Genomic DNA, 17,095 nt, shown 5'->3' with positions numbered 1-17,095 from the left:
AGAAAAGTCATATAATGGATCTTAATAATAAAGATGTTGTTTATTGTTGCAGGTCGGTGCTGTCATCAGTCCCGGTGAAGCTGTCGTCATGACGTTACATTGGTGGATGCACTGGTTCTGGGTGACGACGCTGTTCATCATCATTGGTAAGTTTATCACCCTTTAATTAACGTCGTGATTTAGTATACACGAATAAATATTATGTACTTACCTGACGTTCAGAGCACATTATTACGTTAAGCAACCCACACTTTGCCAGCGTGGTAGACTCAAGCGCTAACGCCTCCTACGTTTGGGAGAAGCCCTTCGTCCAGCAATGTGACAGCTATTTACAGTTAAAAAAAATACAGTCAATGTAGAATCAATATCTGGTTCTTGAAATGGCAAAATCGAAATCATTGAAAGCAATTACTAGTACTCAACTACATCTGGTGAGACTGAAATGACTGCGAGAATCTCTGTGCTACTTCCTGATGACGCTCAAAACCTTAATTTGAAACCATTTTGGCCCTGGAAAATCTGAATTAAGTCATCGTATTTTGTCAATAAGAGAGAAGACATAGGACATTATAATTTACGCTGAGTCTTAACTCTCGTACAGCATTTCTCAAGTAGCCACCCGATACCACTTACTAAGCAACTTACCCATAATTTCCACAATCAAGAGCAATAAGTACTCACACCAAGCCCTTCAGAGCAGCAAGTCAGCGAAGGTCAAAGAGTCGATTTGCCACTCCACAGTCACTTTACATTCGATTACTTCGCAAGTCCAAGGTCACACCGTCAGCTCGTAGAACTGCTCGGTCATCGTTCTGTAACCCTCGAAGTGAAGATGAAGGCTCTTGGTTGAAGTACTGCTGATTGGAATATTTTTATTAAGTAGATGGTCTCTTGAATTTTTGAATAGGTGACCTACAATATAGGTCGTGATATTTTCAATTAATCGTGCTCATAATATATGAGAAAGTTTGTAAGCATGTTTGTTATTTAATCACGCTGAAAGTTCTGAACGGATTTGATGAAAATCGGTACACAGATAGGTTTTAACCTGGAGCATCATATAGGATACTTAAGGGGGTAGGTCTTAGGTCTCTTCCATGCTATGAACCCCATATGGTAGTGGGGTCACCCTTCCTGAATTTTCTTTTCCACTTCGCTCTGTCCTGGACAGTCTGCATGTCTTCGAAAACCTCACACTCACTCATGTCTTTTTGCACTCAAACCTTAATTAGAAAAGGTGGTCTCTTCAAGTTCAGTGAACTTTTCTATCTATTGTCGACTTTGAACCGTTATTTACGAACATTTTGAGTAATTAAGTAATATTAATACAATCTAAAATACCTATATAATAACAAACGTTTAATGGAAATTACCAAGTAAACGCTGTGGTTATAATATTTATAATTAAACATCCTTACCTTATTTTGTTTAAGTCTACTTCAGGGTTCGTATTTACCTCGGTCTGTTTCCTTAAATTGAATATACAGAGTATAATGTACTCAAGAATATACAGAATATAATGTACTCAATTTATTATGTTTCATAACAATAATTACTTATTATTCTAACAGATCAAAGATAAAAGTAAATTAAATCGTTTACACAACTGTATAAACGGTTTAAAACTCAAACAAAGAAAAAAAATAACATTATAAATTACATAAATATATCCTTTCCTTATGTGAAAAACGTTTTTAAACGTAACGTTTCATGAAAACTAAATGTTTGTAAACTACATACGGTTCATCAAAGTTAGTATAGTATAGTTCCCATTATTATAAATTTACTTTATAGAAAAACCAATACATAAAGGATTGATAACAAAGCTAATCTTAAAATATGCAACGTCGCCATTTTCTTTCAGACGACTCCCACTTCGCGTTTAACAGAAAACTCGCAAGTTATACTCTTTCAATCACTATAGAAAGTCGAAGCAATTTATCAAACATGTAAGTCTGGATTTCTACCCGAGTTGTGGAGCTAAGCGGTGCGCGGCGAAAATACAACAATAAGATAAAAATTATCAATATACATACATTACATCACTGTAATACTAAGAGGTGGGCAGAGGTATATAAAATAGATCTACTTTCGGCGTTAGTGCCATGCAATAGGGGGCGAGCGATAATTTTGAAAATAAAAAATGCCCTTTTCACGAACCGAGAATACAACCCGAGACCTCGTGATTATCAGTTGTATGCACTACCACTCAGATCAGACTAGAATTTACTCATAGATTGAATTGACCTCAAATATCCTCACTAGTTCGCACATCTTTGCCAAAAGCACAACTTTAATCCTTTCGCGAACTCATCTTATAAAACGTGAGGTTTTCAGGACTCGTGCTAAAGTTCAAGGCAAGCGTTCACTTATTCATTGGCAATATCGCTCTGTGACGTGTCGTGCCGTTAAATTCTACGAATCAGCGCGTTCGCCCGAGGCAATCTGCCAAAACTACGGATAAGCTTTATCATGTAGGTGAAGTAGGAAGGAATGTTTTCTTGCCATTTTCAGAGTGCCGTACAGTTACAGTTTTATTATTACAAAAAATAAAACTGTATTGCCTTTCGGCATTAGTGTATAGCCACGAGAAATGTCGTTGTATTCGGCTTTAGCTTACAGTCACGATCAAAAATGTGTATTTGGTTTAGAATTTTTGATAGTTACTTCAAATTATAGTTTATAATCCAATTGTGATTCGCTATTTTTGTCAAACGTATGTATAAATATGAATTATAAGCGAAAACGATTAGATTTTTCTAAAATTCGAGATCACTGCTTAGTATGCAAGGATCTACTACCGTACCTAACGGATCGGGAGTTGGTGTTTTTACTGCTTTTTTTTACCTCTAAAAATGCAACCATTTAAATTTCGATACTGTCTAACCTAACTTTTAGCAGCAAAAATCAAAAGACACAAGTGCCCTTACTGCCCTTAATTCAACTCGATGTTATGCCCTTTCTCCACTGACCACTCGACAACCTCAAATATGTACCGTTTCAAAATAATTTGGGCATTCTTACGCACAAATGACAGTGCAGTTGGCAACACACGTGTCGTAGATGTGTGGCCTGATAACGAGGCTCAGACAGCCGACAGACAGTCTGGAGTAGTGTCATTCACCTTTAAAATAAACTGTATGCATCATTAAAACATTTCTTGAGTGTTCTGTCACATGTAATGTACAACATGCAACAAATGTTTATTCATAAGTACTTACTAATGTTGTTAGTGCGGCTGTCTGTCTGATTGTCAAGGAAATCTATTAAACATTGACAAACTACTGAATCGATTTTGATTAAATTTGATTTCTAAATATTGAAGAATCAGAATCAAACATTCTTTTTTTTATTCGAAAACCGTACTGTCCTCTTTGAACGAGTCTCAAAGTTAAAATTTAATAACACTTACAGAACTCTGGTTAAATAGCAAACTTATTTAGAAAACGGTTTAGGTTTTCCGTACGCTGAAAACGACGAATTACTTAAGATGTCAAAAATTTTCTGACAATATTCACACTTTTGTTTTATTTTAAAATTACCCTTTAACACTATTCACTCCATTCCAGAAATCTTTCACTAACTTAAAATTACTTCAATTCATCTAACAAATAACTCAATTAAAGTCCTCACGTCAAACAGTTAATTTCAACAGTCCGTTTTATATATAAACCTCTCCCTGAGGAATAAAGCCAGGCTTATGTAATCAGGTAAATAACTCGTGTATTTGTATTATGTATCACTCTGTAGGGAGTAATTGCGACCAGTTGTTTATGAGTTGTGTATGGGTTATAAACAGCGTGCTGATTGGTGAATTGATTTAGCTAATTGGTTGTTGGTAAAATTGAAAAATAAAGTCTTGTTGCTGTGAATGTCAAATTTATGACTTGCGGGTAGCTGTCAAATAGTTTATTTTTACAGCAAATGTATGAAAATACGTACAAGGTTTCTAATTGTTACCCTATCAGACCGTTACCTGTATGTCGTGATTCTGGCCCTTAATCTATCACCGTTTCGGAAAATTAGAATGCTTATAAGAAAAATACTTACGGCTTGCTCTTTTCAATCGCCGATTTATTTTTCCTTTCTTTTAGTTAATGACTTACTGTACCCGGTCGTTGATCAAGAAATTTAGTCACAGATAATATAAAGATGAGGTAGATGAATAACGTACCTCAAAAATTTTAGCTCATACAAAATATCTTCCATTACTGTTATACTCAAGGATGACTTAACATACCTGTACACATGTTTTAGCCCTCATCCCTCTATTATAGCTTAGCTCCTCTCAATACCCTAGCACTTTAGCTCAACGACTAAAAAGCACTTTTCCTAAAAGCAACAAGATGTGTCCCACAAAAAGGTTTCTCGCGTTGAATAATGAATGTCGACCCTGTTTATGAAATTTCGCGAAAAACGTAATTTCTTTTGAAATTTTATCGTTTTTAATTTACCTTTTTGCAGGTGAAAATGTTGTGTGAGGAAAACGTTTAGCGATAGAATTGAAACGTCGTGATAATGAGATGAAATAATGCTCTTGAGTTTTGTAAATGATTTGAAAGTATTTTCCTTGTTAGGGGATAATGACCTGACTTTGCGAATTATTTTACAGTAAACGGATTTTTTAATGAGTACGTTTTTATACCTTTACTTTTATGTCCCATAACAAAATAAGTGGTATATTTTCTAAGGATCAGTGGGAGATAACAAACAAATTAATGGCGCAAAGATCTTATCTCGAATGAGGCTAAAATATCAAGATATATAGTTGCAATCGCCTGAACTCGGAATGTCTCCTGAACTCATTATACTTACACTTTTTATGGAATTTTATGTGTATATAACGCTCAACTAATCAATAAGATCAATTCATTTTGAAAACAGTTAAACCAGCACTTAACTAACACCCATAACACAATAGTTAACAAATACACTATACCTCGAACAATCAAATCCACCCTGTCATCTCAATCAAGCCCATGTACAAACGTGTCGAGCAATTAACATGGAGTATGACAGCGTGGGACAACACGACGTACGGCTAAGCCATCCATCTATTATGTAAACTAGAGGCGCTCGTAGTGACTTGTCTTGATATAGATTGATGGAATGGCCATAACACAGTATAAAATACAAACTAGTTGCCGTAACTCTGGCCGCGTTTGTATATTTTTTAAACATATGTAAGATCACGCCTGTTGTACCGAAAGTGTATCCAGAAGAACACACCCACGTTTTGCCAACCGAATTCAGAAATAGAGTGTTGTGTTATAAATAATTTTATACAATATATTTGTGCATTTACAGCTTAACTAATCAATAAGATCAATTCATTTTGGAAACTGTTAAACCAGCACTTAACTAACACCCATAACACAATAGTTAACAAAGACACTACCTCAAACAATCAAATCCACCCTGTCATCTCAATCAAGCCTATGTACAAATGTGTCGAGCAATTAACATGGAGTATGACAGCGTGGGACAACACGACGTACGGCTAAGCCATCCATCTATTATGTAAACTAGAGGCGCTCGTAGTGACTTGTCTTGATATAGATTGATGGAATGGCCATAACACAGTATAATATACAAACTAGTTGCCGTAACTCTGGCCGCGTTTGTATATTTTTTAAACATATGTAAGATCACGCCTGTTGTACCGAAAGTGTATCCAGAAGAACACACCCACGTTTTGCCAACCGAATTCAGAAATAGAGTGTTGTGTTATAAATAATTTTATACAATATATTTGTGCATTTAAAGCTTAACTCATCAATAAGATCAATTCAATTTGAAAACAGTTAAACCAGCACTGAACTAACACCCATAACACAATAATTAACAAAGACACTACCTCATACAATCAAATCCACCCTGTCATCTCAATCAAGCCCATGTGATCACAAACGTGTCGAGCAATTAACATGGAGTATGACAGCGTGGGACAATACGACGAACGGCTAAGCCATCCATCTATTATGTAAACTAGAGGCTTGTAGTGACTTGTCTTGTAATAGATTGATGGAATGACCATAACATAGTATAATATACAAACTAGTTGCCGAAACTCAGGCCGCGTTTGTATATTTTAATGTACATAACATCACGACTGTTATACTGATAGGTGTAAACAGAATTGTAATACACCCACGTTTTGCGACTAACAATGTTACTCCTATTTAGGATTGCCAACCTCTAAAATGGAGTATAGTAATCTAAATAATTTCGGCGTACTCTATGATCTATAGCCAAAAAGAATATTTACTCCGCTTTATTACACAATGTATACTGCATCGATACCTAAATTATTATATATTTATTTACTTCCTCTGAAATCAGATTCACTCTGTTTCGTCAATAAATGCAACACAACTCTAATCCCATGTAATATGAGACCACCCTATAACCTTATACTGGGCTTGTTACCAAACTCCAGGATACTATTGAGAGAAAGAAAATACCAATATTCGAACCGGGAAATAAAATTGAACCCAAGACCTCTGCACGGCTCGTATACAGTACCGACTGTGCCACAGAGACAGTCAACCATTAAAATCTTAATATTTTTTTGTATATAAACATTACAAAGTATAGTATTTATTGTAGGAAGAATAATATTGACACATTTGAGCGGTCACGTATTGACATTTGAAGTAAAAGGCTCGCTCAGGGACAAATGGCTGATATTATTGTGACGTTCTCAGCATACTTTATTATGTATTTGTATCATATATGTATCTGTTAAGTAATTAACTGAGAGATTAATATTAATAGCTTGAGAAGGTTACTTGTTTTGTTTTAAGAAGTATTTTATCAAATGTCATTGTAAGTTTTGAGCATTAAATAATTTGAGTTTATCCTTTGTTAGGACTTAATCGTGGAGCAATCCCTTTCGGTTTTCGCTCTAACATGATGCTAGTTCCATAATTCTATCACACAAGGCCTTGTTTACCGTCATCATTCTGATTAACAGTTATTCTTTTCTTTTTTCGCTTTTACAAAATAATTATCTGACGAAATATTTTCATCATCATTATTAACAGATTTTCTATATCCATTGCTCGAGATTTACGCCAGTCATCCCTGTCTTATTTCATTCGTGACCAGGTGACCAGGACAACAGTCAATCATCGAACAATCTTTAAACTACCTTCTGAAAACCTCATAAAAATCGCTTTATCCACTATCAGTAAAGACTCACTGACAAATCCAACCACTGCGCCTTAGACATCATCAATACCTAACTGCAGTGTCATAAATAAACCACGAATAGATTACCCTTTTATTTTCACCCGACCTTGACTGACCTTGTTCTGACACCTGACTGGGCTGCCTGCGTGACGTCACGACACGTGGACATAGATTATGATAAAAGGTATCGTGTTCACGCCCACGTTGCACGAATTACTTGCGTGTTATGTGAGTTATTGGCGACGTAGCGAAAGTCCTTTATGTACTGTCCACGACTGACCACGACAAGGACATACGTACATACATAGAATAGAAGCACGTCTTTTTGCTTGCCAGGGAGAGACCGAAGAGCGTTACTTGCTACGATCCTTAAAAACTTCCTTCGCTTCATTCTCGTCCATACAAGACATCTTGTCATACAGGACTGCCGGTTTCGTACCGTACGTTTTGGATATTTTAGACTTAAGTTAATTAAATACTTCTTTGTATTCAAAAGTCAATTGAAGAAGATATGAGCAAATCTTGGCAGAAAGACAGGAAGCATAGTTTGTTCTGCGGATAAATGGTGCCTTAAGCAGTGTTAAGTCTAACGGCTTCTTTTCTTTTAAGTTATCTAGTAATAGGCAGCAGTGAATCGAGTCTCGTCTCTACATTTACCTGAGTCTACCGCGGTGTGGACCAGTATTGGACAAGACCCGTTCGGACTATAAATACGACCAAATACTCAAGGTTTCCGATACCCTATCGGCCTTTCATTGTTTCTAGGAGACAAACGGAAACCAGGCTAAAAAAAATAATGTATTATTGCGTTTGTCACTTATGTTTAAAGTAGATTTAACCTTGACAAAGTGTCAAGTAGAAGCCTATTTAACATTGCATTTGAATGAACATAAATCACATTACAAATGCATAAGGTTTCCAGCTTATGTCCACTCACTGCGTACGGTTCTGAGTAAATGCGATAACTAAGTAATGCTTAATCGTGTTATTTTATTCTAACACGTATCTAACAAGTGACAGTGTAGGGTTGTTGTTGTTGTTTGTCGTATGGTTAGTGGTCAACCTAGTGTCAAAGTTGTTCAAGCCGCTCGAAGGCCTTTGACATGGCTTAACGACTGTTATCTTAATTGAAAACAACCGGGACCGACTTTTTACGTGCCCTCCAAAGCACGGAGACGCCCAGCTCAAATACCACTATGCGGTCACCCATCTATAGAATGACCGCGACAAGGGTTGCTTAAACCACAGATCGTTTACCGACCGGTGAGCGCAGTGCGGTGTACGAATAAAATGCTGAGAGTCCGACAACTAGATAGCCTTTCATGCACGATTTATCTAAATTATAATGATTGATTCTTATTATTTTCATAATAAATTTATTTTGAACCCATTACTGTCCCATGCTGGGTAAGAGTTTCCTCCCGAACGAAAAAGGGGTTAGGCCTTGAGTCTAACACGCTGGCCAAGTGGGGTTGGACTTTGTATGCCTCAAGAAATGTGTTAAACAAATTTAAGATCAAGCAATATTTCTTACTAATACAAATAAGTTTGAAAAGTACATACATATATACTACTATGCTAATATCGTTCTGGCAGTAATTAATAGTGCGTGGTCTTTACATAATTTACCTGATGGTAATTTAAAGAATTGCATAGGACATAAGTAATAGCTGTCTTGCTAATAATTTTCACTCCTATAATGTTTCAAAATTGATTGAAAGTGGCAAAACACAGTTTAACTTAGCAAGGTTTAGTCGACGTGTATTAGTAAGACAATAGACATAAAAATTGTAGGATTTCATTCGGCGCACTACGGTGTTACGGTTATTTTCGTTTGTAAATGCATCATCATTTATTCAGCAATGATTTAGCCTTCTTATATTATAAATATAAATATCATTGGACAACTCACACACGGTCATTTAATTCCAAACTAGGCAGAGCTAAATACATGCTTATATAGATAAATTAACAACCAGGCTCAGAACAGATACTCGTGCTCATCACACAAACATTTGTCCCGGTGAGATTCGAACCCACCACACGCCGCACTACAGTTATTACGGCAGGGCTTCAATACTTATTTCAATAGTTACAAGATAACTTCTTACAAAGTAAAAATACCTAGCGATACAATTTTTTTTTACTTTGTTTTACGATCGACTTCGCTTAGGCTTTGTATTCAACCTGTTAATACTTTAAAGTCTGTTTTGTAAGTCACACTAGTCTAAATCTTCAACCTTGAAAAGTCTGAAGCGTGAACACCCAGTATTTAGCCACGGCCTGTTACCCTCATATGTTTAGTGGAAGTAAAGCAAAAACACACATCGTTATCTCATCTTTCCGTTCACTGGATCTATTAAACTATGCTAGGCTACATGTTTGTACGGAGGTCGTATTCTAAGAAGTCTTTGTGAGATAGGTCAATGATCCAAATTAATTACGGCTGTATGTAATGCGAATTAAAAAAATGTTTAGCTCTTTCATAGAGTATACAATGTTTTTTTTTTAATATTAAAACTTACGTTTCCCGCCCGATATTTGTCGATTTGCAAACACAGAAACTAGAGAACTATAATTTTTCGTATGGCTCTCTTTATTTGATAGAACAATTCGTTGAGGAGGTTTTGTGTTAATTGACCAATGCTCACTAAGATACAATGCTTTGGAACATAACCGAAATATAAGAACGAGAAAACGTAAATTTATGTCCTGGTGTATTAATTGGAATACCAAAGAAAGAAAGAAAGAGAAATAATTTCATATATCTGTAAATTTAAGTTTTGAAAGTATCACGGCAAGAAATTTAGCATTAAATCTGAAAATATTAAAAATAACCAATTACGGATCGAAATACTACCGCTTTCTTTATTTTCCTGTCTCCTACTACATAATATACTAAAAACCAAAAACATTAAACCAATCTCTTACCATTTTTCCTTAACAAAAATCACTGAACGTTGCAATATAAACCAATTTCACTTTCGTTGTCAATTACCTGAGATACAACGACACTTACATAACATATGTATGTGCATGTTTGATGTAAATAAATCCGTCTAGTCAGACGTTTGTTACAATGATCGCTCTAACCGCTGAGCCGTGACCGATGTATCATGTGTCGTATTGCTGACTAAGATGTGGTTGTTTGTTGCTAAGTGTTATACGTTTTTATTTATAGCTTCACGGCTATATTTATACTCTAAGGTGTCGGGAAAATTATGAAATAAGCTCATGTTTCGGTGTTTATACTATAAGTCTCAGGTAATAGGGGTGAGACGATAATCTCATAAGGGGCACTTCAGCCAACTCTGGGTAACTGAAAATAGTAAATATTTTATCTGTTTTTTTTTTAATTTAGCACTTTGCTGGTGCTATTAGCAATCCAGATCCTTTTTATCGATAGATACCAACTAGAACCGACTGTTTGAGTAGGAGGCATGTAATATTTCACATAGGTTATGTTTTTAACCCCCGACAAAGAAAGAGGGGTGTAATGGTACCATAAATGATTCTAGACCTAAAGAAAGATTTATTCCAAGTCACTACAAACGACTGATTTATATAAGCGTCACTTCGTTTGCCAGCACGTTTTCATTTCTATATTCCATCTTGTTTTCCTAGCACCTAATATAGAAGCACTCGAGTATTCAATATCGTTGCATTACTATCGTACAAGTACTATGACGTCATAACACTGCATAATACCACGAGTAATACAAACGATATCAGCTTGTTTAGACTAGATATTGATACTGTTATATTATTGTTACTGGCTGTTTATTTGTGTAGCTGTCACGTGTGAACTGCTGGACTTATTTTGATGAGACTTCGTATTTTATTTTTCTCTGAAGTCAGCTGTAATTTTTGCAATGACAATGTTTGATCAAAACATATAGTTATAGCACACGCCCATTTATTTCATTTTTTATGTTTTATTTAAATGTTTGTGTTTATACTGTTGACATGCCTTTAATAATAAATAAATAAAACGGTTTCCTTATTCATTTAGTTGAACTTTTCCCTTATACTGAAAATATATTGTTATACCTCTATTTTCTGGGCACTGCCTATGAAAAGAAGGCGTGATTTTGTGTATGTATAAAAATATACTGCGGGGGAAAATATACTTGAAAAAAGAACCCTGAAAACACGAACTGAAAAATACTCTCATCTCCAGCAACTATAATTTTTTTGGACAACATAACAATCCGTTAAATCCAAACTCATTCAAGCAAAAACTATACGTAATACTTACTTTCTTATCTGTACCAGCTAACCTTTTAATTATAGCCCACATTATTGTCTCTAATCCGGGTCGCAGTACAATTCATCCGCTAACTACAAATCACCCCCTGTACGATATCCACCCTCGATCCTTACACCCGTTCAGCTCATTAATAGCAAAAAACCCTTTAGGGTTGAATACACATTGGACCTGAATTTATGTAGTACATAGATGTATGACAATAGTAATACGAACTGACTGTACATTGAATAGGTTTTTCTTTGGTAAAAAGATAAGTTAGTAGTACATTTTGTTACAGTTCTATTTGCATATAATCGTATCAAAATTTGAAAAGGTTCGAGTTAATTTCTCTTTCTCTCTCTCTTCTTCTCTAGTCGGCACGTTGTCTTCCTTAGTGCTGAAAGTTTGATATTGTCGAAGTTTATTTTTATTTATTTCTGAAAAGCAACTTCTACACTTACTTTTTTTCAAATATCTAGACCTAGGACAGCGTATAAATCACATTAATATGTACCTGTAGAAATCAAACCAACGACCCTTGCATGGTGACCACCTACCTATTCACTTCTTTTCGTATTCACATAGGGGTAGGCGGAGACTAGAGAACGCGACTTGGTACGATCGTTACATACTTCCTTTTCTTCATTCACATCCATACATTTAGTCAGCCTTGGTTGCAAGTAAAATTCATACCGACTTCGACTGCCTCCCTGGCGCAGTGGTTTAGGTCGCCACGCCGCTACCATTGCCTTGGGAGGTCGTGGGTTCAATTCCCACACCCCAATTATTTGTGCGATCCACAAATAATTGTTTCGGGTCTGGTTGTACTTTCTGTCCGTTGTTTGTATGTTTGTAAAAGTCCCCGCGACTCAAGAGCAATTCGTAGTGTGGGAGTTGTCTATAAAAAAAAGCAGAAGAAAAAATGTGGGTGTAACTGAATCCTTATCTCCGTTGTAACATAGTGCGTAGTCACGTGAGCGCAGTGATTACGATACGTTAGGCCCAGTGATTACAGTAATAGCGCAATCGCCGGGTCGCCGGTACGATACCCGGGATTACTAGTTAAGTATGTGGTTATTTTGTTTACTTTTACATTAGGGTTGAATTTGGGTTGGGGTTTAATAAATAAGGTGATTAGAATACCCGGATGAGGGGATAAAAGCTGCAAAGATAGCAAGGTAAATTAAAGGTGTATTTCAAAGATTGGCTAAGGATTTATGAAAGGGATGAATAAACTTAATCATTGAGTAGGTTTTGGTGAAATGTATCACGTAGATAGTTGAAGGCTCTAATATAGGCTATAATTTTTTTTTGTGGTTACCAGTTGTGTCTTCACAAGAACAAACATGAATGTTTCAGTGTGTACTTTTTTTGTAAAAAAAATACCGCGTGAATTGGGAGGTATTATTTCAAATAAGTTCCGTTAACGCCTTTAGTAAAATAAAGTACGCATTTTCTTTGTAACACATTAGCAATTCAAACGACACTTTAATTTATCTACCTTCAAACAAATGTAAATTATTCAATTTAATCGCATTCACGTATAAAACATGTTCTTTTTCCGCAAAAGTAACAATGAAAAAACATTTTCAAAATGGCCGCTGTACAAAGGTGACGGTTTTTCTTTAATTTACATGTAAAGTAGAATAACTATATACGGTAGTATTTCCCTCGGGACGGTCTCTTTAATTAAACGTCAGTTACACCGCTTCAGGACATGACGGACATGACGCATGACGGGGGCGTCATGCTCGGTATTACAACAGTGTTAAAGCGAAGTATATTATATGCTGATGTGTTTAAACACAGCTGGGTACTAAGGAAATGAATGGCCAAAAGCATTTGGGACGGTACATTTTCTCAAAACTATTTAAGAAACTATCAGGCATGCAAGGTTTAACTGCGTTAGTTCATTGGTTTGTTTGTCTTGACTTAGAACGGTGTCAACTACTTACGTAGCCAAGTCTCGATGGAGCTGCATGTTTATCTATCTGAAATCTATGTATGTACTATGTATAATAGGGCCCGAAAGCTATTACTGTTCTTCAAAAACGTACAGGAATTGGACTAATTTTTTTAGACATCCCGTGCATCTAGGCTAGGTACTCAAGCCACGTAAAATGACACTACTTTCGTATTAACTACAGAAACTACACAATACTATTACCCATCAAGCGTCAATAACAAAAGAAACATTTCAATTTCTCTTCAATTCTTAACTCAATCATCAATTGCTAACACATATAAATGAAAGTTTGTGCAACCGTTTATAAAGTGATCACAGCGCGTGTGACTAATATCAATCAAAAGATCTGGGTTAATGACCTGTGCGTTCCCATCGCTTATAAATACGGGTACTAAATCACTGATGGTGTTATATTTACGAATTGTATTGCGAAATCAATGTGACTGAAGTGTTTCACAACATAATATGTGCCTAAACTGTCAGAGACGAGCGGCTCTTGCAGCTGGTACCTATTCGTTTTCTTTTTAAAGACAACTTCCTTACTAAGAATTGCTCTTGTGTCGCGGGGATTTCTAACAAACATACAAACAACGGACACAAAGTACAACCAAATCCGAAACAACTATTTGTGATCATACAAATAATTGTCCCGTGTGGGGATCGAACCTACGACCTCTCGACGCAATGGTAGCGGGGTGGTGACCTAAACCACTGCGCCAAGGAGGCAGTCCAAATGTACCTATTTATTGCACATCATTCATAGCGTGTTTACGAACACATAAAACAATAATAGTCAAAACAATATTTTCCCAAAAGACATGTTTTCAAACATTTTCGGGAACACGAAACTGACATGACCCGAATACCCAGTGAATGTTGACACCAAACATTTAGCGTCCCCATTTCCGAGCATGATGAAAATAAGAAACAACTTGCACATGACGTCTCGACCCACATAACAAGTCTTCTGCCTTTACAGCAGTCGTAAGAATTCTATTTTTGTGCACATTGACGTTTTAATCTTGTTACTGGTCTAGTTCTTTGTTGTTTGGGAATATAGGGGAGCGTATTGGTGGCGGGAACGTCTGACAGTTGCATAAAGATTCGTCTGTAGTTCTTTGTTAGACGGTGTGTTGTTGAAAAGTTGAAAATGTTACCGTATTTTAGAATTTTGTTGAAATAGCAGTTGAAGCATTTTAAAATATTAAGCAAACTAAAAATTATGCATCAGTTAAACCGAATATAAACAATGATTTGATACATTTGTGTGGCTGCGATTTTGTCAAAAAGTACTAATAAAATTTCGCTACATACATACATAATATCATGCCATTTGACCATAAGACCAAAAACGCCACTTGGTACGATCCTTAAAAACTTCTCTTGCCTCATTTACATCCATACATCTTGTGATTTTCGTTATTAAATTTCACATTTTTCAAAGCAGATTCTCTACTTTTAATAATGGGAATGGTTACTCACCCTTCAGCGGAAATTCACATATATTTCCCTGTAAAACACCCATATATTTTACCTTAAGAACACCTAGGCAACAGGTTTTATTCACAATTGATGTACTTTGTCACGATTGTGATGACTAAATGTATCTAACGACATGTCATCATTGTATGAGTCAATGTAGAAACATGTCGTAACAAGAAGGTATAATAATGTCAGAGATTAAAAAATATGTACATATAATATTGATGAAATATATTCGATATGTAAGTAATTCCAGTCCCATTGCTGGGTGAGAGTCTCCTCCCCAATTGAAGGAGTTTTTAGACTTGAGTCCACCACACTAGCCAAGTGCGGGTTGAGGACTTTCCATGCGCTCAGGAAACTTGCTTTAACGGTGAAGGAAAACATCATGATGAAACCATGTCCCCAACCCGCACTGAGCCAGCTTGGTGGACCTTGCCCAGCATTGGGACATTAACAGGTTTTTAAAAAAAATATTAAGGTAACAAAAGATTGTCTTCTTATTTGGATATAAAAACCATAAATATTCATATCACTTACATATTATTACATAAATGATGTAACGATTACATCAAATTACATCAGAGTATGTTACAGTACATTACGAGTATCCCATGCGCGTACAACAATTACAACTGGTGCGCTAGTAATTAATATTGTAATTACATTATGTCAATAGTACGCGGACCGTGACGCGTCTTACGCGCGTACTTCTGATACTGTGTTTCGACACTGTTCATTGGATTTGTTATACTCGTAGTTATTAAATAAACTTTACTCCAGACTCTCAAGCCATGTCTGAGGCCTTCTAGCAGAACGGCCGAGGCAGCTGAGGAACAACTTTGATCACTATATAGTCACACCATAAATGACTGCCACTCTGTTGCGAAAGATTTAAATAGCATTAGCAAATAGTACGCTGGCCTAGTGGGTTTGAGGCTAAAAATTGTAAAAGGTCTATTTTTATTGCATATTTAATTAATGAAATATTTAGTTGACAAGTGTATAAATTTTTAAAGCACCAACCTGTGAAGTTTAATGTTTTTTATTTAAACTATTCACGATTTACTCCATATTTTGTAATACCTAAAAGTTTAATAAGCGTATTGAGCATATAAGCATTGGAAACTGTTTAGCTTAATAGTTCCTGAAAGATTGCAAAATCAGAGTGTTGCGATTATAGCAAAATAATATTCTATTTACATTATTAGTCTGACTAGTACAACGTCGCCGATTTTAAGAAAACCTTTCCAACGTCATACTAAATAGGAAGCACTATAGCTTTAAAAAAAGGTTTCTAAAATATGCTAACAGCGTACCTGCCAATGATTTACACCCGTATGTTTTCAAAAAAAATGCACTCAACTGGATTAGGTTTTCTAGGGCACTTTTTTGTGTACCAAAGCCGTACATGTTGTTTAAATAGAGTGTAAATACCAGAGTTTTTTAAACGAAATCAGGTTACGGAATCAGGACGCGTTTTTTGGGTTAAAAAGCGCATTCGTTTTACAGTTGACATGGTAATTATAGACGAGTGAATGCGGGGGGAAGTACTAGTGCAATACATCCGAATTTCTAAGTTTACTTCATGGTTAGAATTTGTGTGCGTGCATGTTATAAAGTTCCTTATTAGTGGTAGTTTATAGATAAACTACAAGAGGAGCTCGTGGCTTAGTTAACAACAGCCGCACGGATCGATCTCTGAGGTTAATCCATGCTTGCCGAGGTTGATTTGTGGATGACCCCATCCACAAATCAACCTCGGCCATCTTATACATATCGAGTTCCTCCGTGTTTCGGAAGGCACGTTAAATTGTGGGTCCCGGCTGTCATTTTCGAAGATCTTTGACAGTCGTTAACAGTAGTCAGAAGCTTGAAAGTCTGACAACCAGTCTTTCCGAGGGATATCGTGTTATCCCAGGTAACTGGGTTGCGAAGGTCAGATAGGCAGTCGCTCCATGTAAAACACTGGTATTCAGCTGCATCCGGTGAGACTGGAAGCCGACTCCAACATAGCTTGGAAGAATGGCTAAGCTGATATATTATAGATAAACTACAACTGCAGCCAGCCCCGGCTTCGACCAGGTTAAAATGTTTCTTGTGATATTGTTCACTATAACCTTTCACGGTGTTTCTATTGGTGTAAACTGCATGAAAATTCGTTCGATTTTGAGTTAGTCGCGAACAGACAAATAGACGCGGCA

The 17,095-nt window shown here is 36.2% G+C and overlaps 1 protein-coding gene across 2 annotated transcripts in view; it reads left to right on the top strand.

The window, feature by feature from the left end:
- LOC142977087 (uncharacterized) overlaps positions 1-17,095 on the top strand; it is a 161,986-nt gene that overhangs the window by 135,628 nt on the left and 9,263 nt on the right. For both annotated transcript variants that reach the window (XM_076120804.1, XM_076120798.1), the window contains one exon: positions 53-146. In XM_076120804.1, coding sequence (XP_075976919.1) covers positions 89-146 — 58 coding nt within the window. In that variant the 5' untranslated portion in view covers positions 53-88. The remainder of the gene's footprint in view (positions 1-52; positions 147-17,095) is intronic.

The sequence above is a fragment of the Anticarsia gemmatalis genome, chromosome 1 (assembly GCF_050436995.1).
Source record: "Anticarsia gemmatalis isolate Benzon Research Colony breed Stoneville strain chromosome 1, ilAntGemm2 primary, whole genome shotgun sequence".
NCBI lineage: Eukaryota > Metazoa > Arthropoda > Insecta > Lepidoptera > Erebidae > Anticarsia > Anticarsia gemmatalis.
This window is presented reverse-complemented; position numbering and strand designations above follow the sequence as displayed.